General features: G+C 45.3%; 1 protein-coding gene across 1 annotated transcript; it reads right to left on the bottom strand.

The window, feature by feature from the left end:
• Positions 1 to 4156: 4156 nt before the first annotated feature.
• Positions 4157 to 19991, bottom strand: LOC131263875 (heparan sulfate glucosamine 3-O-sulfotransferase 5). Its single transcript, XM_058266151.1, has 7 exons — positions 19837 to 19991; positions 12438 to 12612; positions 12221 to 12352; positions 11899 to 12114; positions 9065 to 9228; positions 7433 to 7626; positions 4157 to 4380 (listed from the first exon to the last, which is right to left on the bottom strand). Exons 1-7 carry the CDS (start codon positions 19899 to 19901, stop codon positions 4157 to 4159), a joined length of 1170 nt encoding a protein of 389 aa, XP_058122134.1. The 5' UTR covers positions 19902 to 19991.
• Positions 19992 to 26785: the final 6794 nt, after the last annotated feature.

Here is a 26785-nt window from a genome sequence, read left to right as displayed (position 1 = left end):
TCCTCGACGTCCACTGGGGCAGGGGTGGCGGCAATGACCCCACCGCATGCACGGCTTCGGTTGGACGATTATGCACGTACACTGGCCGAACCCCCAGAGCCCGAACGGCGTTGAACGGCGATGCGTTGCGAGCCGGTGGAGGATATTAGTCGCCCTCGGACCAGGCATTCCATTTCCGAACCTAATGAACTCAAGGGCCAACGTTCCTCAACGTTCGTCGCGGGGACAACAGCACGTTTTGTTTTCAGCTAATCAGTTTTCACTCCCCCCACCATCCGGCCGATCCGGGTGGTGGCCTTCCGGAGGTAGATTTTATGTTTATTTGCCCATTTCCGTCTTCGCGTCCACGTTCCGGGGCTGTTGTATGGGGGTGGCACAGGGGGGTGGGAAGAAGGAAACTACTCGTGCGCGGTGCCGTTTGCAATGACCCCGGCAATGAAGCGGCTGATCGGAGCGGAGTGATTATGTACGGGTGTGATTATCACGACCGTCGCATCAGAAGTGTACTACTATGGCCCTAATGGTGCGCCAATTCACAGACTCGCACGCTTTGCTAGTGTATGTGGGTCGTGGTGGTGGTAAATTATAAGAAAATTAAACCCCAAAACCTTTCACCGACCACTGGGTTGCTTCCTGCAATCAAGAAATGACTCGAATGAAAAATAAACATCGGTTAATGGGAGCACATTCAATTATCCCAAATTATGTACTCCATCTTTGAGTGACGTGCGAGCGCCTTACTCGATAAATTCATCAATCATCCCCGGAAGGGACGGGGGCATTACAATTGCATCGTAACGTTAAACTTTCCATTTGAGTTTCGTTTTAACATTTCTAAAAAAAAACCAGGTGGTCAAAAATTTGCTTCCGAAAAATAACCTACTCACTTCCTGGGAGAAAGAATGAAAACTTAATCCCTACCCATCGCCCCCTCCTAAGATTTCTAAGTCCTGTCACGGACGCAAATGTGTCAGCAAAACTAACAAATTGGCTTTTAGCGGTATCCGTGTTTTTTTCTTGTTGTTGCTTTATTTGTTATTCCCATGTCTTTGGAGACGAATGGAGGCGCATGGTCCTTTACGAAACGTTCGAACTTCTGACGTTCCATTAATCCGACCGATGCAAAATTGCATCATCCCCTGGCTGACAGTTGTTTTTTTTCCTTCCCCTCTCTATCGTACGAATGCAATCGCACGTGGCAAAAAAAAATGTTAGAGGATTACTCAGCATTTTGCTCCCAAAGGGAACCGAACCGAACCGAACCGATGGAGACGCATGGTGGCTTTCGTACGAGACGGATTAATTCACCCTGACGGGGGAAAGCTTTCACATGGGAGTGCAATCATTTGACGAATGAAAAAAAAAACCGATGCATACAAATTCATGGTGAAATCTTCACTCGGTGTGAGTGTGAAAGAGGAAGAATGGAAAAACGACTCGGTGAGTCAACAGCAGAACTGATGACGCATCGTCGATACATCGAGCTTTTTTTTACCCTTCGGTTCGGTTTTCCGTCAAACATTCAAACCAAACCACGTTTGCTAATAGGACAGTTTTTCCTTACCGTGTTTTTTTTTTTGATTCCCCTTTTTCTCACTCTCTTTCATTTTTCAACGTTGTCGCACGTCTCAACGGTCAGCACACACATCCTCGATTGGCCACAAATCGAAAAATCACTCGAATATTGTTTGCGTGTGTCCGTTGCATTTTTTGTTTGCTCATTTTCTCCATTCTCCCATACGTGTTGGAGGGTGCCGAATTTTTCCGTGAAAAATGGAGTGTCGCCGAAAGAATGGTAAACACTTTTTGCACCCACCCCCGTAACGGGTCGGCATATGCTTGCATCCCGACGTCCAGAGTTTGCTCGCAAAAAAGGTTCACCCAGTCCATCGGTGGATGGCGCATTTCATCATCAGCTTTCCCTCGGGGAAGCGCTGGTCGTTTTCCTTTTGCTGTGCTTGCACGCCCCTCCAGGGCGTCCGATTCGGGGCTGGACCCATGCCGTAGCAGCAGCCGTTGGCCGTTCGTTCCGAAACCATTCCGCCATCCCGTGGGGAAAAGTCACGTATACATGCGCTCGCACACGTGTGACCCCGTTGAATTTTTCGGGGCGAAAACTTAATCCATTCTCGATTCACACAATACGGGAAGAGCGGGTGTTAGCTGTAGATGGGGTGGGAGCACCCAATGCACCCTTCCTCCCACAAGTCATCGTATCCGACGAAGTCGATGAGAGTTTTCCAGCGTCGAGCTAAGGGTTTCTTCGGACGTGTGCATCCTTTGGTCGTGAGGAATGCATGCAATCGTCCGAGGTGGGACGGTGGCGTGAGTCCGAAGAACAACTTATTCCGGCACGTTTCCAGCCAGCACATGTCGCGGTTCACATAGAGTCTGCTCCTGCTCCATCCTTACTCAAGCATCCTTTGACCCTTCGAACAGGATGCATCTTGGCGTTTGGGATGCGCATTTCCACCCCCTCATCTCACCCACACGTGCCGTCCGGACTGGACGCTGGTCGAAAGCACCCAACTCCAAACCCTGAACGGTCAGTCGAGCACATTTTAGCTCAATTTGTCTCGCCGAACGACCGATTATTTTCAACTTAAAAGTAACTGCCTGGATTCCTTCCCGTCTTGGACTCCCGGAAAGTGGGGCAACCCCGGACCAGCATCGTTCTCCCTCATGTGGGTGTGTGTGTGTGTGTGTGTGTGTGGCCGTTTTCCGTTCTGCCCGAACCGACCAGCATTACATTTGCCATTAGACATCTGCTCTCGCACACGAGGCGTGTGGAGCGGAAAGATGCGGCTCATGAAATATTTCATCGCTTTTGCCAACGAACCACGACCAGGTTCCCGATTCGGTCGTAGGGTTTCGGCCGCCACGATTGAAAAGGGTAGGCAGGTCGGTGGGAGAGACCGTTTTGTAGAACGTCCGCACATGCACACAAATTTGAATGTATTTATAGCTCACCCGAAAAAGAATGGTTCCATTGAACCTCACCCAAGCGAACGGGAGCCTTATGTTGACCCACGTGAAGAATGTGAGTGACCTTACTCGGGTAGGTACGGTTGGCCAATTTCCCAGCATCACTTTACACTATAAACTCCTTCGGAATACCCATTTTCCCGAAAAACAGTATAACCTTAATTTAATTTTTCTCACAAAGCCAATATTAGAATAAATGGAAGCGCTTCTTGAATTTCAAACGTGAGTTGATCGAAGACCATCAACAAACACAGCGAATGAATGACGTCGTTTTGGGTCATCCCGTCAAACAAATACCAACTCCTCGCACCGCCAACAAGTCGCGGCAAAGGACAATTATCCACACGACACAAAACTAAACGGGCGGAAATAATATGTTACAATATTTTACCACGACTTAACCTGACCCCCGTGCGGCCTGTGGGTGTTGCCTATGATAAACAAATAAATAAATAAAACATCTCCACTTCGGTGCGTCGGAACATAAATGATTGATGGAGAATTGATGACCGTGTCCGTATCTTCGAATCGGGGGATGTCCTACTCGAGCACAGTCCACTCGGAAAATCCGTCCGGCGCAAGTCGACGCCCTTCTGAATGATTTTTAATTATTTCCTATCTACAAAATTTACGCGCGTGCAATGGGCCTCCGGTGTGCTTGCGAAAATCTCTGGCGCAAAGAAGTTGAGGGAATCAAAATAAATTCTACCCAAACAAACTACCTCTACCGTTAGCAGCTTTTCCTCTTTGAGGAAATGTTTTCCCATGATATTTTTCAAATATTTGGGATCATGCAAAACTGACCGACTAAAACTTAAGCAAATTTTGCGACGGGTCCTGGGAGATTTGTTCCCGTTCGGAAAATTCCGCACGAAGCTGCACAATCCCGTACTCACCATGGGCACCCGGTAAAACTGGAAATACATTTGAGTGTGTGTGTGGTTGTTCTTCCGAGATTTCCTTTTGTGTTTTTTTTTGCTTGTTGCATTCGCTACGTTGTGTTCCTATGTTATCTGCCATTTCGTTCAGTCTCACTTGATTGGTTGCGTGTGTGTTTCGTCGAGGTTTCCCTCCCACCGGAAGGGGGCCGACTCTCGGGCGAGGGTGTTCGCAACCGCTCTCGATTGTTTCACTTTCCCCGCCATTGCCCTGCGCTGCATCACTGCGCCCCCTACTCCTCCGGCCAGCCCAGGTCTTCGCCGACGAGCTCGTAGAATTTTTGATTGTGTTCGACGAAGAACTTACGCAACTTCGATATCACGACCGGATCGACCCGGGGGTGCTTCCGGCCCTTCGTCTCCCGCAGACACTTGTCGCCCGTCTCGTTCCGCAGGCAGTAGAATCCTTTCGTTTCGTTGAAGTAGAAGTTATTGCTACCGATCCGTGGTTCAATGCCTAGAGGGAGGAAAAAATATACAGCAAAAAGCAAAACTGGTTAAAAAGTGCACAATATGGGTAGGGAGCAACTGTGGGGAAAGTTGTTTGGGTTGAGGGTGAAAACATAAAACATAATAAACGCTGAGGTAAAACTCCCCAACTGGCCATACAATGTTGAACGGATGCACTTTTGTTTCCAGTACCAGTAATGAAAAGAGTAGTTCGAAACCGAACTTTTCACAATGTTTAGCAGAACGAACGGAAAAAGGAAATAAGTAACATTTAAGTAGTATAAATTGAACTTTTCAGATAACATGAAACAATCCAGCAGTTTATTCCGTGGTAAGTAAAACTAATATTTTATCACCAACGCTGTTAGGTTATTTCCCATTGTTATTTGGTAAATGATTACGAAAATAACCAATATAAAATCTAATTTATTGTTTTTGTGAACATGAAAATTGTCTCAAATTTGCGAAAATTTAATTGAGAACCATCTATCGCTAAGTGTTTACTCAACAATTAGCACCCTTCAAGTTTTCTCACTTTAAGTCAGTCAGGCCTCTTCAAAACGATAACACCATAAGTGTCAATATTGTGTTTTCACTGAAGTGCCTTACAGATAGCTCGAACAAATCGAAATCCATGGCATTAATGAAACGCGTGGGTTTCGATCGATCTATATCGAAACCAACTGGATGGCAAAGGCATTTAAAAGGCACCGGTTCTCCTGCCGATAGGTATCCGCTAATTATCTCTCAACACCCACACACTGCCCACTAGGGTTATTATCGGTGATGATTGTTGTATTGCTCGACAGGAACAAAAACCGGCACTCGGGAAAGGGGAAATTCACGGGCTGTGAAATGTTTCGTTCATATTTAAACCTGACGAGAATCTATGAACTCGAAATGTCAAGGTGTAATGTTTGTTAGAAGAACTTATCCATGGTTATGTGATGAAATTTTGTTCTCATTATTTAAAGCTTATCCGATTAAAAACAAGAAGTGATGTCTATATCGTTAAGCATTGTATCATCATTATTGTCATGTCTTCTTTCATTCTATTCATGAAGTTCTCTACAAATAAAGAATGAAAATGTGCAACAATTTCAAACCAATACTTACTTACTAATATTTTCAATACTTTTAGTAATTAATTGGTTTGATATCGGTTCCGAACAGTCCTGGAAAATTTATGAAACTGGTATTCTTAGACAAAACTGCTACTTTTCTACTTTTATCTTTTATATAATTTCAAAAATAATCTGCTAATTTATTCAGGATGCTCAAATTTTCATTTAAGTACAGTTTTCACGGCCTGAACTATCCTACAACATGCTTTATATAATAAAAAGATACCAAGTTTGATGGACACTTATTTTTACATGTTAAAAATGGATGAAAAAACAGTGCCAAAAATCGAACCAGTACGAAAACATCTGGTGAACTGAAAACATCATCTAGAATGCAATTAAAACATTTCTAGTGAATTTAATATCCGATTGCAAAACAGTGTGTCAAGCCAAAGTTTTAAATACGCATTGAATAATTTAATTACTTTTTAACCATCAGATCCGGTGGACCACTCTAGCACTCTTCATTACTTATGTATTTTGTCTGGAGAACATGTGCGCTTATAAGTACGCAAACAAACCCTCTTTACACGTGTGAGTGTTTGCCCGCCAAATCAAGCCCGACGAAGTTCCATCCCACCGCCCCCACGCCACCGCCGGAGAAGGAAAAGTTTTCTAATTACTGAAGATGGCAGCTGTTTTGGCATACGCTCGACTTTCATCCGCTTCGGGCTGTCAAGTCAGGCATCCGTCCCCGTGGCCTTTTCCCTTGCGAACCCCGCCATCGCACCAAGCTCTTCAGTGTGCCGGTAAAAAAAACGCCCCACAACCCACCACCATGCGGCTGACGTTCCTCCCGTGTCATAGCTTGCAGTTGACAGCTGGGCCAAGCGCCGAGTGATTGTTTTCGCTCATTGGTCGGGAAAATTGAAAATCCCTTCTCCGCACCGCGTGGCATTATGGATCACCACCCAGCGCCCACTGCACCGCATCCGGGTCGGGCACGAATCGATCATCTATCGGCATCGACACCGGTTGGGGGTGGGTTATTTCAGGTTAGGAAAAAGGAAAATCAACAATACAACCGAATGGCATGTTGTTCGTTTTTTAATGGCTCCGTAAATGACTGATGCTTCTCGGCATCATTGGCAGCAAATGATTGATTGCTCTCCTGGGAGGGGCGGAGGGACGGGTTAGGAGAGCCGGGGGACTCATGCCCGATCGCTCAGCGAATTATCTTTTCCCTCCGAGGCCCACCCAGGTGCCCCACATAAACGCCGGTGCCGGGTAGATTAATTAAAAGGTGATTACAAACGGGCGCGTACTGGAAACTCGAGGTTCGAAGGGAACTCGTAACAGACTGCGGAACAGCCCGTGCCCTTTACAACCGAACCGGCGATGTTTGCAATGTCGATACGCTAATGGAAGTGGCAACACATCGGTCAACCGACAGGTGAAGTGATGCACTTGCGCCTTTTAACAACACACTCCAATGAAGGACTTCGTTAAAATTTAATGTGTAAAATGGTTGTCAATTCTCTCGTTAAGTGTTTTGCGAACAATCAGGACCCCGCCACGATGCTAAGGTTGTGTAATTTTTGGATTGAAGTATGTCATTACTTCGAACTAGTTGTCAAAAGTCGGTCATAGTCTAAAAACAAATCAAAAACTTCTGGTAAATTACTTCTTCGAATACATTAATTTAAATTACTTTCGACATGGAAAATTAAAATAGGTAAAACATAAATATAAAAAAATTGGGCCAATGATGCGCAAAACGATTCCAAGTGATACAACAAAAATCATAATTATTGAATTACAGAATGTTTGATTCCTTTCGTTCTACGAATCATAAGCAATCAAAAGCTCACTTTCTCCCACTTCTCCCAAACTGTCCCGAGACGTTCCTTCTTGTTTGTCTTAGATAGACTGGGAAGAATATCATTCCATCGTTTATCGATCCCGGTGAGAAACGAAAAGCTAAAGGAAACTTACCTAAAAAATCCTCGATCCGGCGCAGCTGGGAAACCGGATCGTCGATGAGCTGGTCTCCGTTGACGACCAGTAATTGCTCGCGGGGGAACACCTCCAGCCACCGGTGCACGTGCACGTGATACTGCGATATGGCCAACGGTCGGTACGCCTCGTTGACGGTGCCATTCGGTAGGATGGCCAAGTCCTCAAACGATCTGCTGGGCGCGTCCGCGTGTTCGGGGACCGAGGGGCAAACACCCAGACGAAATGCGAACCAGCGTGAAACGGAGGACGAGAGCAAAGAAAGGAAAGAAATGTTTTAAAAAGTTTTCGCCTTAAGATGCGAAAGATGAGATCGCTACGCTCCGCCGGAATGGGGGGTTCGGAAAATTAAAACAAAATTACCAACAAATTAGACCCACGTGAGACCGATGATTAGTGACTTTTCCTCGATGCCGGAAAAGTTTTACGCACCAACGCAACGCTGGCGAAGGCGAACGACCGGGCGGGAACGGAAAAGTTGCCTCCGTCTCGCGAGATGCGAATGATTGGGGCTCCGGGCATCGGGGGTTACGTTTTTTCCTTCTCCATCGGTAAGTACATTACCCAAATGATTCATCGATGGAAAGTGATGCTCCAGCGTCGGAGCGAAGAGGACTCTTGGCAACTTTCGGTACCATTGTTTCGCTAACAAACTAGCACAAGGAAAAAAGGTAGCAAACTGAAGTTACGACAGTTTTGGGTCACTTTTTTAGCGCGCACTTTAGGGATTGAATGATAAAGTGAAAGTTAAGTACACTCTCGAAACAGTTTGCCTCGTGTCGCCATCACCGAGATCCTCATTGGTGTATTTTTTATCGAATTGCTTTCTTCCACTATTCACATGACGAGAGTAACACTGACGACAAGGAAAAACAGGAAAAATAAAACGCCTCTCGGTCAATGCTTCCTAAAAGGACACTCCATCCAAAAGCCTTGATCGATGTGACAGATACTCCAAACTAGCTCCCGAATATTTCGCCACCCGTTTAACTTCGACTCCTGTCTCCTGTCATCAGGAGTCACTTCCCGTCGGCTTGCGTGAGTGTCTCCCGGCGTCACCCGTGAAGAAATCATCCGGAACCCGGTGCGCGACCTACGCAACGCCACGTGGCCAACGTTGTTTTTTGGAGTCTAGCAAGCCACCAAATTCTCGGAAATCACTTCACCCCACCACGGCGATGACGTCCCAAAGGGCGACGGGGAAAAAAACACTGTCGTTGCGACGGTGACGAAGGTTTTCGCGAGTGGGCTTTCCCACACTGCTGTCACCACAACAGGTTACATGTGTCGGGGGCGGTCTGAAATTCCCTGCCGACGGAACGTGCCATCAGGCGTCCCATAAGTTACTGGATTTGGAAGACACGCGAAAAGAAAAAAGTGTAATTGTCCAGCACACTTGAACGATACCAACCCAAGCTGTAGGCTTTTCCAGGAAGCTATAATATCACCGTTTCTTTTTATTCCAACTGACAAATAAAACATCTTGATTTAACGGTAATTAACATACGTTAACAGTACTTTTTGTGATTTTTGTTTGTGCCTAACGAAGCCTCGCAGTGCACTTAGCTTGTTAATCTCACTTCCGAACGCTTTAACCGGCTGCATACTCACTTCGACAGGGGAGAAGTTGACGATAGCGTCTGCTGCTGCGGTAGTGTTGCCGTTGCCGCGTGGCTTCGTAGCTGCGTGTAATCGGATATTGCTCTCGTTACGGGTTCCCTTACAATTAGAAGCAGCTTGATGGATGCATTCATTGCCCGGACTCGCTCCGGAACCTGTGGAATGAATAATGAGATGAGAAGCGGGGTAAATAATTGCTAAAAGGATGCTAGGGTGGGTTCTTTATTTAACACATTTGAGCTCTTTGATTTATGAAGTACCGTCCGCTTTTAAGGAGACTAGATTGAGTTGAGGTTCGTTAAAATTTCAAGAGGATGTTACTAGGATTAACAGCACGTCATGTAGAAAAGAAGATCCAAGCATGCTTAGACGCATCTTCAATTATACAGATGTTCCAATATTAGTTTCTTCCGTGGAGTGAAATAAAAATTTTGAGGCTTGATCTTTTCTAGTATTTCTGTAAGGTTAAAAAGTATGTTTGAAAAGAAATACCAGAAATAGGAAAGCGAAATCAATCGAAGCATTTCGTTTGATCCGATGATATAATGTAACGAGTTTAGCCTCCCTTCTTTTCCACACACATCTACAAGCATCAAACGAATGAAAAACGAGCTCTTTAAATTAAACAGAACTGCGCCGGAGTGAACTCAATCAACGCTTCACCTTTCACCGTTGGATGAAAATCTTACGAAAGCAACCGTCCATCTTAAAGCTGCAAACGAAAGCGGTACCGAAAGAAGTCGGGCAAAATGGTTGTGCTGCAACTTTCTTTACCGGACCAGAAGTTCATGTTCTTGACCTGGGTTTCTCCACCGCTCCAGCGCTCGTGAGGGGGTTCATTTTTCTTCCCTTCTTTTATTTCTTAATCGAAACACCCGAAACGAAGTCGAACACAAAAAGCGCATCCAAAAGTGGTCGTGCAAGGGGCAACAATTTAAGGATAACAAACGAAGTGAAGCCGTCAATTTTTCATCGTCCACCCAAGAGCGTGCGCACCTCCTGCTCTCCGCCACTTTTTCCCACTCCCCTCCGTCCCTTTCTGGCTGCGAAGAATCGATGAGTTTCGGTTCAGTTTCAACGACCTAGGTCAAACGAATGTCCTTTGCGGTTGGCAGCTCGATCTCGGTCGATGCGATTGTAATCTCGCCTTCTCACGCTAAACCTTGTCACTTGAAATTGATTCATTCACTGCTTCACACAGCCCAGGTCCAGTCCCGGGACTAGGGCATCATTCAGTTGCTTCACTTTCCACGCCTCTTTCCCATCCGTTGATCGTTGTCTCCCGCAACGCTGCTGGTAGATGATTTCACTTTTACAGTATCCTTTCGGTTCGGGATGGTGTTGTTTTATTTCATGCCTTTCTCTGGCTCGCTGCGGTGGGAGCAACTTTCTCCCCGGTGCATCTATCGCTTCCAACATCGCCTTTGCCTTTGCGGGAGCCTTTTCGAAAAAGTTATAGTTTGTCGAGGAAAAAATGAAACAACCGGCCTTCACCCACCTTCACCCGCTTTAGTTTTCCGCTGACTCGGTTTGGACCGCTCACGACATTCAACCCCCACCATTCCGCACGGCCACGCTCATTTAGTAGCCTGCGGGAGCAGCTGCGAAATAATGTTATTTATGTTGTTTACTGCAAATTTTCGACAGCTCCGTTTCGGTTGGCGGCAGCAAACCCCTTTGTTAAGCGTTCCGCATGGGTGTCGGTGAAGCGTTGCCTAGTATTCGGTTAAAATAAATTGCTTTCACAAACGATAGATAGTTGAAGCCGGGTTTTCCCTTTTTTATGTTTTCACGTGTAAAGACCAGTATCCCAGAGGAAGCCGGGGAAAGCGACAAAAACGAACTTGCAAAAACGGTGTCCTCAATCAAACGGAAACACATAAACATTAGCAATGGTAACATTGTCCTTTACCTTCGGGTCGAATGTTTGGTAGTGGATTTGGAACGTGCAATAAAGTTGCTTGATCTTTTTGGGGTCAGTTGTTGCTTCAATAAAATCATTTGATAGATGTTTTTCCAACCCAATACGAGTGGGGATGGGGTTTTGTGTGAATCAGATTGTCATGCATGCGGCACCGTTTTAAAGCTCAACTCGTTTTAAATAAAATAACAATGTTTCACAAACAATCTCCAATTAATCTTTCGCTTGTTTTGTCGAACCCACTTTATCAGGACGAGTTGTTACAAATTTGGCTTAATTTAGAGCGGGTCGATCTTTCAAAGCATCTCTAACGGCACACCCCACTTATGAGCAACTTTTCGTTTAATCATCGTCACGTTTCAGAGAGGGGGCGAACTTTTCCCCCATCAACCCTTCAGCAACCCGGAACCCACACGGTGGTAAAAATAGGAAAAAAAAAGTAAGGTCGCACAACCTTGGCAAATGATCAGCGGATGGAAATGCAAATGTACCGGGGCCAGATGCTTCATTAAATTCATAAGAGAGCGTCGCGTTCACGTGACGAGCCTGATGATGGTGGCAAAGACGATGATTTGATTATTCTCACGCTTCGGCGTGGTAGTCGTCACCGTGCTATAGCTAGCCTTATGCAACGCCTCGTGTGACCTGGCAAGGAAGCGAATAAAACGCGCTTGCAGCGCGACGATGTTGATGTTTGCGTCGGTACTTATGTGCACACTTTTGCACCTGAGTGTTTGCGGAGTCGATGGATGGGTGGGAAGTTATAAAACATATTTCATGCCGGTGGAAAAGAGGAGTTACTACCAGGGGCAGCGGGTCTTTCATACTCTTAAAAATAAATTGAAATTGGTCGTCTACTGGCGATAATATTATTCTCCATAATCAGCAGCGTTGCTCCACTTACCTCTGGTGTTACGAAATAGCTGGGGCTCTTCTCGATCGTTATCTGGCCACGGAAGGAGTGTGGCATCTTCTTCCGGTACCACTCGAGCCCCCTCAGGTAGTTTTCGTCGCGATCGAAAAAATGCACCTCGCCGTTGGCCTTCTGTATCCTTGGATGTAAGTATAGCATCTCTAGCAGGGCGCGTGTGCCACATTTTCTCACTCCGATTATTAAACACTGGACGCGGGACAAAGAAAGGCAAGGCAAACATTAGCATACGGTGGATTGTGGTGTTTTTAAATGTTTTCCCGGGATTTTTCCTCGCTCGCGGTCCAATACTTACTTGCGGTAACCTACGGCTAGTTTTGGGAAAGTGTATTCGGTTCGGAAATATAACAGGTTGATTGAAAACCGGTGGATTGGGGATGTGATTTGTCAGTATGGCGATTTTGTTTTCCGAAATCGCCGTTGCCGCCTGGTGGAAATGGAAATGGAAGGAATAAAACAGTGACAATTTTTTAGCATTGTGATTTCATTAGAAGTAGTCTCCGTACGCATACCTGTATACTGTACACCGCACTATCGTACAGGATGTGAAAGGTAAGGAACAGCGAAATCAGCATCACCGAGAGGAACAGTGCCGCCAGCTTGGGCCTCGATACGCCTACGACGAGGACGCAATCCGAGTGAGAAGGATCTGGCCCGAGGGGCCTCATAGCCGCTTTGGGTAACCATCTGGAAACGGTGGCAAAAGGTAGAAACGTTAGTCCAACAAACACTCGAAAACATGATATGACTAAATGTGGATGACATAACAATTATTGAAATGTTTGATAACATTGTTAGAAAAAAAACCTACTGCAAATTAATGCTACCCGTTTGCATCTAAATTCGGAAGCTTGAAGTAAAACTCGCCCGAGGCACCTTATGGGGCAAGCACAATCTTACTTATTTATAACCTTTTCCCCGATGCATAATAATCAGGCTTCCCTTCGTTGTACGGAAATGTGAAAAACGGACCCCATATCTCCCGCTATCGGCAACGTTTCTTTTGCTTTTACGAGGTTAAGAGATTTTCCTTAACGACGGCGTCGGAAAAAATACCATTTTACCCCTAAATGTTCGTGAGTCCGGCGGTCGGCTTCGCGTCTTCAGCTGAGCCCGCGGTCCAACCTGTACCGGGTTCGGTTGTGTGTCCAGCCAGAACATTGTCTTTAATTGGCGGCATCCTTTCCGGCCGCTCGCACCAAGAACCCGTTTCCTGTCCCCCGACACCACCAAAAGGGTCAGTCAGCAACAATTCGTGACCGGAAGCGGCCATAAAATCTCCCGAGCCGAGCCGAGCGTGCATTCAGGGAACCATTAGCGTTTATTATGTTCCTTGCGCGCCAGGCACAATTGTTGCCAAAGGGGGGTGGGTCGCTCCCCCTCCCCACCCACCTCTGCACGCTCCGCAAGCCAACCTATCCGCGGCCGGTTTGCGAGCGATAAAATAATTATTTCGAAAATAAATTTATTCATAAAACACCGGGACCCCGGGATTCGCGACAACGGAAGCCAGGAGTGAGCAGAAGTGAAAGGCCCGGAGGGCAGCGGAAGAAGGTTGAGTTTCTTGACTCTCGTTGAAATGCCACCCAGCGCTCCGAAGACATAAAACGCTTCCCATCAGCCCAATGACACGTTCCCGAGGCGGATCGGTTCCCGAAGAAGATAAAATTCATTCGCTGACAGGAGGGAAAAGGATCGTTCGAGCTACGGAGCGTAAAAGAAAAACAACTTTGAAGGTGGATGTTGAGGACCATTTTCATCCTGCAACTACGCCGCAAAAGTCTTGGACGAAACCGACCGGTTCCTGTGGTTGGCATTGTTGGAGTTACATCAAAGTACCATTTCACCCTCGAACTGCCCAACTCGAATAGCCCAAAGTTGCGTCAGAATTCCTGGACATTTTTTTAATGATTCACTTAGACAAAAGACACGTTTTTCCAGCCTACCCCTCACTTTCCGGCCCTCCAGTAAAGGAAAACCTTAGAAAAAACCGAAATACTATTAAAAACCGTCCGCGTCCCGCTTTCGAGGAGGCGGAGAAGGTATCGGAACGTAAATTTGGCTTCCCCCTCGGGGGTCGACTCGGAATGGCATCGGCAGGTTTTTGCTTTTGTTTTGCTCCGCGACCAACCGAAACCAGAAATCGAAAAACCAAAACACAAAACACACTCACAAACCTAACATGCAATATCGATCAATTCGAAGAAAACCTTAATTTGATTTACGAGCAACCAAATGGTCCACTGATTCCTTCATGACCGCTATTTTACGTTTATGTTTTGTTTCTCTCCTTGCCCTCTAGCATCAGCGCTTCATTCCGCCTTCCCGGAGCATCGCAACATCTTTGGGAATGTTTTTTGTCGAGGAGGTAGTGGTTTTTCCCCCTCTGTCCACTTCCACTCTTTAAACATGGGTACAAAGTTTTCCCTGTTTTTGATGGCAAAATAAAAGTTATATGCGTGCGTCAGCCTTATTAGAGTACATTTGACAATTTCTTATCATCGTCTGTTTTTTTTCTTTTCGTTTCTTCTTGAAAGCACTGTGGATATAAATTACATTGTTTTGGTTTCCATTCACCTGGAACCATGTGTTATGTTTATCGATTTGGGCTGGGGGAAAACAACCAAATTTTGGCATTTATTGGAAAAACGTTTTCGTTTGTCTATCGATGGTCGTGAAGGAACTCCACATGCCAAGTGATCGACCTTTTTGGAAATCATTACTCCATGTTTATGTTCTTCAGCGATTTTTCTTTTTTATTGCTCCAATGCGTCGTTAAGATAAAAATGTTCATACAGACGATGTGCCTTTTTACTTTCCGCTGAAGTGAAGCACATGCATAAAGCCAATGAAGTCAATGAAGTGGATGATAGAAGGCCATAATAAAAGACGCTTTTAAGCTGTTATCTTGTCTCAACCATCCCCAAAAGACAATACCTCGAACGTGGCAACGACGTTTCCCGGAATTCGATAGGTTGCCCTGAACCAAAAAAAAACTTCATACCACGTATCCTTTTAAGCAAAATACCACGTAGCATCATCCCTCCGATGAAATATTTCGGTAATTGATTGTCATACACCCTAATTCGATCCATACATTTTTCAGCAAAGGGAAAGGAAACACGTTGAACGAACATAATTCACAACGGCCCATCCTCGGGGGTTTGCCTTCGTCAAACGATCCTGTAACCTTTCTGTTTTTTCTACGCTATCCAACAATGGCGGACATCTTTCGGGCCTATCGGGAAACCGAAATTGGCATCCTTAATTTACTGTGATGGCTTCAAGCAGGGCGGGAAAAAGGGATACTCTTAGCGTCGTTCGCCGAACAACATCTTAATCTTCTGCCAATGACGTGTGCCGGAGAGGGGTTTCTTATGTTTTATCCCGTTTGCTTGTATCAGTCGAACCGTCAGGGTGGAAGGGGAACTTGCTAATCTAGTTGGGAAGAAGACGTGCGAAATAGTAAAACAATATCGATCAATAACTAATTCGTTACGTATATTGACGAAATCTCTAAAACCAACGCAAAGGTAGGGAGTGTTCGCTTCGACAAACCGGAGCAGAAATGTCAAACTTCTCGTGGGGAGAAATGGTATCCCGGGAGGAGGCACCGGTGGTAAGTGTGAACTGTAACCAATCCGAAGACACACGCCAGCGTGTGATTTTATACGGAGCTAATTCCATCCGGAGCCGAGTGGAAAGCCGATCGTAGATCTACCGTCGCGTGTAATTTAATTATCAAGCCCGAAAGGTTGATTGAAGTGTACAATGTGGTGAGCAAACATGGCCGTCCTACGAGGGGATTGGTCCATCCTTCAACCTCCCACCTGAGTGTGGGGGGGATAATGAAGGTCAATCAAATGATATGCCGATTGCAAGCACCGGTGTGGCCTTTGAAGGGCTTCGTAAGCGCATTAGCTTCAAATGAATCAATCAGGCTTATTTTATGGGGAATGTGGTTGTAGATAAGTTCAACAAATACGGCCTAGTTTGTGATGATGCTGGTTGTTTTTGACCATGGTTTGTGGTAACATTGGTTTTTTAGAATATGAGGTGAATTAATTAAAAAAATCGAATAATTAAACGAATTTTCAAATTTATTTTACTACAAAAGTAAGGAAGGCCATCTGAAAATTGTTTATTGTTAATGACATTTTCTTGCTCATTGGTTTTTTTTGTACCTTGTTAGTAATAAATCGACGCTCTCTCTATCACTCTCCCTCTTTCTGTCGTTCTTTCTCTTCAAGGCAAGCAAAAAATAACCACAAGGACGATCATCACAAACGTACCATCCCGGGAACGACACTGCAATCACACGTTACTTGTTATTACAACATTCATATGCAAATATGCTACCCTCCCTTCGGCACTCCCAAATGTCCGACGTTCTACTCTATTTTTCTCTAACGCCAGCACACGTGGCCAGTGCATCGGGGAGTTGCCGTGCGGTCCAGCAAGGACACCACTCTCGAGCACTGGGGGGAGGGGGTAGATTGTTGCGGTGACCCATCGGGCTCGGAGGGCTATGGGGCGATTTAATTATAATACCCATTTAACGGGTTGCACCATGTTAGAATGAATTTGGGGACAAGCTCGTTCCGCCAGGGGCTGGGTACAGTAACGTAGGAAGTAACAAAACACACAACCCCGCACGGAAGAAGGTGAAACCACTTAGAGACCCTACTTGCCATCCAAGCAAGTTGACAGGCCGAGAGGGTACAGTGTGTGTTTATGTTCTGCCAAACCACCAAAGCAACATACTCGAAGCGTTGAAGTAAGTGGCTGACAGTATTTCTGATGCAACTGCACTGGCCGAAACTTGTGCTTGCCACTCGTTTGGGTACGATGTAGCTCCGAGGTGGAGAGAAAGAGGGTCCGTGTTTGTCGTCTCCAAACTAAACATATCAAGCTTCTTTTCTTGCTGTTTGCATAAATCACAATCAGCGTACACACACACATTGTCTCGGCTGGGCTCGGGAGGTCGAATGCAACATGGTGGTGTAAAACAGTCGACTGTTTCGAACCAGGTCGGGCAGCAACATGTTGCGGCACCAATAGTTGCAACACCGACCCGATCGGGTCGGGTGCCCCTTCAAATGGAATTAAAACTCTCAAACCTCACCGCTGCGCTTTACATAACTTTACAGGCCCCAGGGCGCTAGGTGTGTGCTGTTGCTTAAATTGTTGCTCCAGTACCGAGGCCAGCCTTTTCACCGGACCCGGACCCTCACCATAAAACACAGTGGCACACTCGCACGCGCTCTGGAGCCGTTTCCGGCGGTGCAGAACTTGCAGAGTAGTTGGAGGTTTTTTCTTCTGACAGCCGTTTGATTAACGGACCTGCTACGGGAAGACGGGGGCGGAAACCGCACTTGTCATTCACGGAGTTGGCTGGCATGGCAGCCGACTGTTGCCTGTTGGTATATTTAAAACCCGCCCCGAACGTATCTTCCTTCCGTGGTGCATGTTTTTGGAGCAGTGCGCACTGCAGGGTGCGGAATTTTTAATTCGTTTCATTTCGCAATGCGTGTAGGAATGACAGAAGCAAACCATTATGAAATGTAAAGCTCATAAATATTTAGATTTAGATTTGAGCTTTAAAATATTCCGAACATACACACACACACACACACACACACACACACACCAGCAAATAGTTCCTCACTGAAGCCGGCCTGCTGTAGACTCGTTTTACAACCTCGACATCGTTGTGCCTTTCTTCGGAACTCTCGAAATCCCAACCGAGGTGGATGGAGAATCGAACGATCAAAGGCCTCCTCTCCGTAGAAATCCCAGGCATACCAAGCGTATCGTACGCGTTCGGCCAACACCGGAATGTTCCTTGAGGAAATAATTAAATTGAGAGCTTCATTCGTTGGAAAACATCAATCTTCTCATAAAGGACTCCCCGGCTCTATAAAGGTTCGGCTACCGGCAAATCGATGTTCTGACACGACTACGAGCACACACACATACATACGAAGAGCTTGCTTCATCCCTTCGCCTTCGCTCTTACCCGCCACCCACCGGCTTGATTCCGGTGCTTCATCGACTTTCCCAATTCACACGCTCTGTCAGGGTATCGATTTTCCTTTCCGATCTCTATCAGTCCATTGTAAATTATTCGGTATCCTAATTCCATTATCATTTCGTGATTTCAATTTCCTGAAATGAAAACTCTGTTCTTATATGTAGCTGTGTTTGAGTGTATGTGTGGAAGTATGTGGCGCCAACGGGTGTCAGCTCCAAATGTCCTGTGATATGTACCTCACTTGGGAAGGCAAGAGCTGTTGGGCTTCAATCTGGAAGGCGAAATGCTTCTGAAGGAACAGCTTTCGTTAGCTTCCGTAACACCGTGGGTAAGTATTTCGATGGTGAAAAAAATCCTTCGTTGGTTCTCTCCCGCTTCCCGAAGCATTCCTTGCACCTACCTTGCGTTGCCAAATGCAAGAAGGTAGTGTTTACTTCCCGGAGTAACGGTTGTATCGATTTCATCCATCTTACGATACATCGACGAGCCCATTCGCGTACGGTTGCACTTCGTTTCGAGCAAGTGACACCATTTCCAGATTTTCCCCGCATAAACCGATGAGGGGAGCTTGAGCACATCGAAAACAGAACGCCGGCTTTGCAGGTAAGAAAGTGAACCTCACACAGGTGATTGGTGACAGGCAAATGCACCGTGTTAGGGAAGGATTCCGTCACGCGCCACGGATTGTTACGAGGCTGCATAATTTATCGGGACAAGGTGCACCATTAGAAAAGGTGCCGAAAAACAGGCATGTACATTTTTAACAATTTATTAGAAACGTAGTGCTTGTGAGGATGAAAAATGTTTGGTGTTTAAAAATGTACGAGTAAGCATTCAAGGGAAGAAAATGTTTAATAATAATCATGAAATAAAAAATTATCTATCTAAATAAATAAATATCTAAGTTCTATAATAAAATGACAAGAATATAGAACAAGTGCGACCAATCGAAGCACACAAGAATTGTAATTAATAAAATTTTTGAAAAAGATAATTGTTTGGCCTATGATAGTAAAACACAATGTTATTGCAAAATTGTTTGATGATACACCGATTATAACGGTCTTTCAAATTTTCGATGCAATTTCTTAGTAGTATTAGTCCTTGGCTCAAAAAAGGCCTCAGTTTCTTCGATCACCTCTTCATCCGACGAAAATGTCTCCCCAACGAGCATCTTTTTGAGATCTGAGAAAGGGAAATATTCTATGGGAGCCAGATCTGGGGAATACGGTAGATCTTAGCCAGATCTAAGCAATTCGTAGCCTAATTCATAAATTTACGCCACCATCAACTTGATCAACTTTACAATGCATTGTCCAAAAACGCTTCATCAAGCCAATTTTCGGCTTCGATTGTATTTTCCCCTTCAAAAAGCAATACTTTATCATCACGCGAAACTCTTTCTTTTTCATAATTACTCAAAACTCATCTTGTGTTCCATTGAAAGCTTAGAAACATTTTGTTAACAAGGAGTTCTGCAACGCTGCTTTGGCCGAAAGGATTCGTAGTAAATAATACGAAGCGTTCAAGGGAACACGTTTTTTAACATAACAAACGTGTTCAGAAATTCTCAAAAAATGCAAATTATAGCTATTTGAATGATAAAAAAATCTTTCTTGTATATCAAAATATAGCAAAATTGGAACCATATTGCGCTTCCCACGTCCGTAAGTGACATAAATCAACGAAACTGATCCGCTCGTCCAACGCTTCCACATTCATCTCCGGTTCTAATAAACTAGCAAGGATATCAACTCCCTGGCTCACCATATCGCTCCCCCGAGCGGTCAGTGATCGCACGGTGTCAAACTAATGAAGCGATGATTGAGTTTTTAAAACTACCCCGGGATGCCACATACGGGCCCACACATACTTACAGAATATCCAATGGTAATGTAACGGAACAATCCCTCAATTGATCAGCGCGTCGTTTTGTGGGCATCGGTCCGGCCAGCGGGGGGGCACGCGAAGGCGACGGCAGCAAAATCGATCTCCTATTATTTCCGTTTCCGGCAGTTCCATCTGCTGCAGTGCGGGTGCAAGTGTATCGGAATGGCAGCCGGTCTCCGGCGCCTGCATCCAGCAGCGCAAAACCCGATTGACCGGAAAAACCGGTCGATGTGTGTGTGTTTGTATTTTAGTACGGGTCTGTATCCTGGAACTGTCGTTGACGGCTATCGAGTATCGAAAGTCGCTCCCGGTTGGCGCTTTGGTGGAGGTTTCTTTTTCCCGTTAGTATTGTTTTTCTTACTTTACACTCGCGCTACACTACTATTTGCCTCGTTATTTTTATCGTTTCCAAATCCAATCGTCAGAGCACAAGCGAACTAGCGACGCCATCCGTTTTCCGCGAATTTGATCCGTGCTCGAACACTGCTAGCACGTCGCGTTCCTTTACTGATATGTATGAGATGTGGACATCGTTGTGGATTAACTTGTAAGTAGTTTTCACACTCCGTACAACTGAGGTATCTTACGCTAGAACATTCGTGTAAAGCTTTCGTCGGTAGATCACTATATTTATAAAAAAAAAAAACAAACTTCACTACATCTTTAAAAAGTGTGCCGCACTGTGTTTACACTTCGTACGAGGCAATTGCTGATATGCATTGTTACGGTTTGTTCGATACTTGGTGTGGGGTCGTTTTTTTCATTCTATCTTCTTCCACCTTTCCAGTTTCTTCAGACTTCTGTATGATATGTTTCGTTGAAGATTTCTCCAATCTGAAATGAACGTGTGGAACAAGAAAAACCCGTGTCAGTTATTTTAGATATTTTAATGTGATAACTAAATATTTTGTGAATAGGCTACTTGGACAATATATTTAAATGTATACATTAAAATTTCATAATTTATCGACACAGGTGTCTTAACTTTATATTAATGAGCCTTGGCTGGCCTCCAGTAATGAAAACCACACCACTGAAAATTCAAAAGAAATTACTTGGCTCCAAAAACCTGCATCGACCGGTAAATTGACTTCCCGCCACACCTGGCTGGGATTTGCGGTACCAGAATGGCCGTCGCTGTAATCTTCCGGTTGATAGCACTTCCTGGCGGAAGCTCATTTAAATGCGGTACCATTAACTGCAACATTCAGCATCCGAAACCGACAATCGCTCGGACTGCAATCCGATGTAGAAGGGGAGAAAGTGCCGGGAAGGGAGAACGGGACGCGTTAACTTACCATTTAAATCCTAGAGTATAGTATCCGCCAAGCCCCGTTCCGGGGCGGTTGTCCATTTGCTTTTGTAAATTGTACGACAGTGGCATTCTTAGCGGTGTCGAAGCTCTTTTTGCAGCCTTCCTCCATCCTTTGGAAAGGGCACAGATAAAGGCTTGCTGCATGGGTTTGCGGTGCTCGTAAGCGAACCGAAAATGTCCCCCAATTGCGCCACCGGAATGTCAACTTCGCGGAGAAGAGAAACACAAAAAACATCTACCCTGGACTCCACGCTGGACCGTGGGCCAAAAAGGGTAATTAACGGTAAACGACGGTTTATTTCTTCTACTAACCATTCCACCTTTGCCTGGCCGGGGGACGACTTCGTGACACCGACTGACCTCTACCAGCGCTTGTTTTTGGTACGAGAAAGATAAATACACACCCTGTAATGCAGGACATCGCTGTGCTGCTGGACTGCAAGTACATATAACAACATTCAGCAAGGACGCAAATAATGTGCTATCATGAAACGTCAACCTTCCCCCGTTCCCGCTCCCTTCTCCGCCGGGGGACGGGACACAAGCTGGCTGATATCAAGGGTCTTATCGGGAAAATGCAAAAGCTGCTTCACCTGTGCAATTATGATAATGTTAATTACACTCTTCTCCTAATTTGATGCTATTAATATCCATTTTGACCCCTAGCACGGGCGTACGAATGCAAACGACTGCGGAGTGGGAACGGTGTAACGCCATGACCCAGTTTGGGCGCCGTTTTTCGGTTCTCATTTCGTGTTACTGCAAAGGAGGTAGATTATGTTCACGTTTATAAAAGTTTTTACCATAAATAAACTAAAACAGGATAGTATTCCTGTGTAAATGAGGATGTTGGTTCGCATCAAGGAAATACCATAAAAGCTCGTTGGTAACAGTTGAGTGCTTCGGGTTTTGCAAAATTTAACCGTATCGATTTTATGAAACTAAACGAGATGAAAAATCCCTCCCTTATGTTAACCAAGCATCTGTTAGTAAAACTTATGAAAACCCACATAAGTCAAGAAATGAAGCATCAAAGCAGCTCCACCTCAAGAACAGCAAACAAAAGCCCTCTGCTCTAACCCGGCAGCATCGTTGGCCAGCATTCCAGGCACCTCGAACGGAAATGCTTGAGGTGAAATATTCAATTAAGATATTATTTGATTTATCGCCACTAGATTGACTTCGATCGTCAGTCGGAAAGAAAAAGCGTCGACCGCAAGCGCCACCCAGCAGTCACCCACTCTCGGAGCGCGAGCCTCTACAGAAATAGCATTCCTGGACGGACGGTTCCAAGGGTGTGTGTGTGTGTGTGTGTCTTTGTGTTGAGTGTCGAGCAAAGACTTTAAACCCGAGGCTAGAACGAGAGCATTCCGAGCCAGGGATGTTATCGTCCTGCCGCTCGATGGGTTAGGGTTTGGTTCGGAGTTTATGGGCCATCCTCCGTGCGCCCCCGCCTTTCTTGCGCCTTCCCGTAAGGCGCTCTTTTGGCGCGGTCGGTACGTGGTGCTTCGGTTCGCACGGGAAGCCAATAAAAACAACAACAAAAATGTGTGTGTGGGTGCTTCAACTAGATTGGCTAAATGCCAAACACTTTTGCCCGCCGACGGAGCGAAGGCATTCCGACGGAAATGGTTGATTGGCAACAGTCCGGAGGGTGGTGAACCGGATTGGGAGGGGTAGGGGGGGGGTACATCCTTAGCACCTCAAAGAAGACTACTTCCACCGCGAGGGTATGTGTGTGTGTTGTCGGGAAAAAGGAAGTGTATCGTCGTCATATGTAATTTGTCGCCTCGAGGGAATGCTTTGAAGCTGGGTTCTCAAATTCGGAAATCCCGCCAGTCCGGACACGTTCCGGGGGCCAGGCAGCTTGATTCGTCGGCAGCTTTGGAAACGCGCAGTACCGGATTCTGTGCTTCAAGAGCGAAACAAAAACGGACCCCGAGGGCCAGTGCTTTTCCTCCTGCTTGACAGCTTTGGGATGGGTTTTATTTTATGTGTAGTTGTTCCTTTTTTTTTGCAAGCCCAGTCGGTTCGTTCGTGTCATAAATCCAACGAAGCTAGCGAAAAAATTAAGACGCTGTGAAGTCGTTTCGAAACACCCCGAACAACAGCTTATCGTGTTTGATCTCCCAAATACCGACTAGGTAAGGAGAAACATATAATCAATCATCCATGAAATGTAACATTGGTTTTTTCTTTCTATACTATAACGTGTACGAGAAAAGTAAACAACAATAACAGTTGATCGAAAAAATCTCTTAAATTCAACACCAACCAAAGAACTTCGAAAAAATAATCTATTCAGGTCGTTTTTATTATCTTTAATTGCAGCAAACAAATTGCAAAGGCAATTGACAAACACTCCAGTTAGCTGAATTGAAGTATTCGATGGAGAGAAAGAGATTGCAAATGATGTACATCTCCGATGCAAATATCGAACCACCATTTGGGAAAGTGTCGACTGCTGCCCGTTTCACAACTGTGGCCGTTCACTCGCGAGCGTCGCCAAAACGAGGTCAAAGTGAGTGTTTTCCAAAAATCCACTTCCTGCCTACGGTAAAGAACAGGTTTCCCGTCCAACTTGCCCGTTTTCAATGTGACTTTTTGATGCTGTTGCCCTTTTCGCTAGCCGGGTCTCGGGTGGACGACCCTTCTTCAGCGATCCTGTTAACGTGAAAACTCTTTTCTACTTCCATTCGGTTGTTCGGTTGCCGGTTCCATCCGGTGCTGATTATTGCTCGAAACCGGCACGGCCTAGAATCTATACGCCAACGGCTTCTCAACAAGTCAACTAACGAACACGAAACACAGACACACACTAATTAGTTCCAGTACGTTGAAGTCATAAAGCAAACGGCGATGGATTAAGGGGAAATAAAACCTTTGGGAATTGGTAAGGTTTGCTTCCGCTCCAATCTAAAGATGGAGCAACTTAAAGGCCAAGTTGGTGCAAGTTTATGGTAGTTTAGTTCATCTGTCACATAATCCGTACGAGTGAGTTAGAAGTTTAGAAAATAACTACAGGGAGCTGCTCATAAGTTTCAAACACACGAAAGTAAAGTTAAACACTCTTAGAACTCTCGTTTCCGTTCCGGTTTTGGTTGTTAGGGAATTTTTTTCACACAACCATTTCAAACGTCGAGCGTCGATATGGTGGGTTTGCTTTCGATGATATCTAACCAGTGTTTTTCCAACATCGAGTATCGGTTAATCAGTATCCTTTTTTTTTTCTTTTTTGGTGGATGAAAAACACCAACCATTTTGGGGTCTTGAGCTAATTTTTCTTCAGCAAAATCGGTGGAAAAAACACGAGTAAAGCCATCCGATCCCATCACACACATTCGCACGTACCAGACGGATCAAGATTGCCTGCTCGAGTTTAGCCATCCATCTTACCCGGCCCCGGTCCGGGGCAGCCAAAAGGGACAAAGAAAGCCCGCCAGCCGGCCGACTTGGAGAGAAAAGCCTAATTAATTAAATTAAGCTTTTGCCCTTCCGGACGAGCGACTTGTTATCGTCGCGTCGGAGAGTCGAACCCGTACGGAACCGGACTTGTCTGCCAAGGATATACGTACGAGGTGGCACAAAAAATAGTCAATGCCAGATGGAGAAGGAATGTTTTCGAACAAACACATATAAACTCCGATGGAAGAAATGCTATCAATACGCATAGCAACTTCAACTTGAAGGGTAAAAAGTGAAGCTGAAGGATGGAAAATGTCAGGGATTCACGATGGATGCCTCGGTGGTCTTATCATAAATAAGCGCCAATCTTATCCGGACAGGGAAAGGACGACTTTAGAATTCGAACCTCCGGGGTGCAACCGAATGAGACCACGGTGGAGATATATGAGAGTAAGCCTCGCGCTTATCTGTCTTTTGTCCAGGTCGTGAACAATCATGGTCAAACAAAAATCCTTAAACCCCTCTGTTCTCTCCGCTTCGAACGTTCATAATTGAATTTCGCTTGAGTTCACCAGCTGCCCTGAAATAACTTGGTCCGTTGTATATAACATTCGAAATGAAACCACCCTCTAACCTTCGGCAATCAGCTTCGGCAACATTGAACTTCATTCTCGGTTATGTTTGATATTAGTTTTCCTTCCATCACCTGACGACCCAGCACAAAAATCAGAACCCTTCCTGCGCACGGGTGGTTGTATGTGTGTGTGTGTGTGGTCGGGATAATTAATAATTACCAACAAGCCATCAAACGGATGACGTGGTATGTGCACCTGTTACCTGACGACGATGCACCGTCGAATGCATCCGGAGGTCGGCGAAACTTGAGGATGGCTCGGCTGCCATCTGCACTGCGTCAGTCGAGATTGACGCTGTTTGATTGCAAATTGAGATAAAATTTGGTTTAAATTATTAAAACTCCGGTGAACCTTTTTTTTCACTGTAAAAAATCTAAATCTTTCAAATGAGATTTTGTAACAGTTGGAAACTGATGAATTTTTTTCTAAAAATTCAACCGAAAATATTGATAAAAATACATATCATCCAAAATGAGCAACTAAATAGAGTTGGTAGGGAGAACCACATGTCAACACCTTCTTCAAATTGATGTGAAACAGGACAATTATTACTTCCAATAAAACTTTAATAGAGTAATATAAATAAAACAAGATAACAGTAAGTCTATCCACTCTTCACTGCTATCGGACGCCACTCATAAAGTACCGTGCTTAACCCGAGGTTAACTGTCGATGCCTTACAAAAAAGAGCACACATTACGTCCGCCACCAGGCGCCTCCATCGGCATGGAAAGCTCAGTTATGTTCGAAGCAATTTTCTACCGTCCGCTGCAAGCTCTTTGTAATAGACAATCCGTTCAGTGGCAAGGTTTATATGCTTTTCTTAGACAAGATTCCCTCTGTGTACCCTTTGCCCATTCAACAATGTTTTAACGTTTTTGTCCCTCTTTTGTTCCCCTTTTCTGTTCACGGCGCAAGAATGCTTTGTGCTGGGTCAAACAAAAGCCGAAAAGACACAGAAAATTGACCACCAGATAAGATGATGCTCGAGCAAAGGTGACAATCATTTTCTTCAAAAAACATTTCCACAGCACAAAGGTTGCCTGTTGTAGCCGGTCAGCATTGTGTCAAGTGAGGTAATTCGGTGCGACGGCGTAAGTTGTGCCACTAACCCAGAACCGGCGTTGGTGTCCGATTCGTATTGGTGCGTTTAGTGATCAAACGCCGTTTTCCGAGACGTATCTTTTTTCGATTCCCTCGCAGCTGCATTCATGTTTTAGATTTATTTTCTCCACCAAAATCGAACATGAAGCATGGAAACGATGATCAAATCGATTCTGGTGCACGAGACTGACCATGGCGAACGAAACGGAACCGAACGAACAAGACATTCACAAAGCGGTGGAAATAAAAGTGTGCCTCTTTGATATTGCAATTGTTCGACAAGCGTGCTCGTCTTTGATGGTTCGTATTTTATTCGAGTCGTTCTACGACCGACTATTTCCCCTAGTGGGTTTGCGAAGGGGAACACAGGGTACACAAACTCGAACGCAAAGATCTTTAAAGATAAGTGGCAAAAGGAGACCGAGAGTGAGAGGGACAGAGATGAAGCAACGGTTGACGGTGGCTCGATGGGCTTGC

The sequence above is a fragment of the Anopheles coustani genome, chromosome 2, assembly GCF_943734705.1.
Source record: "Anopheles coustani chromosome 2, idAnoCousDA_361_x.2, whole genome shotgun sequence".
Classification (NCBI taxonomy): domain Eukaryota; kingdom Metazoa; phylum Arthropoda; class Insecta; order Diptera; family Culicidae; genus Anopheles; species Anopheles coustani.
Note: the sequence above shows the minus strand (reverse complement) of the source record. Positions and strands in the feature narration are given on the sequence as shown.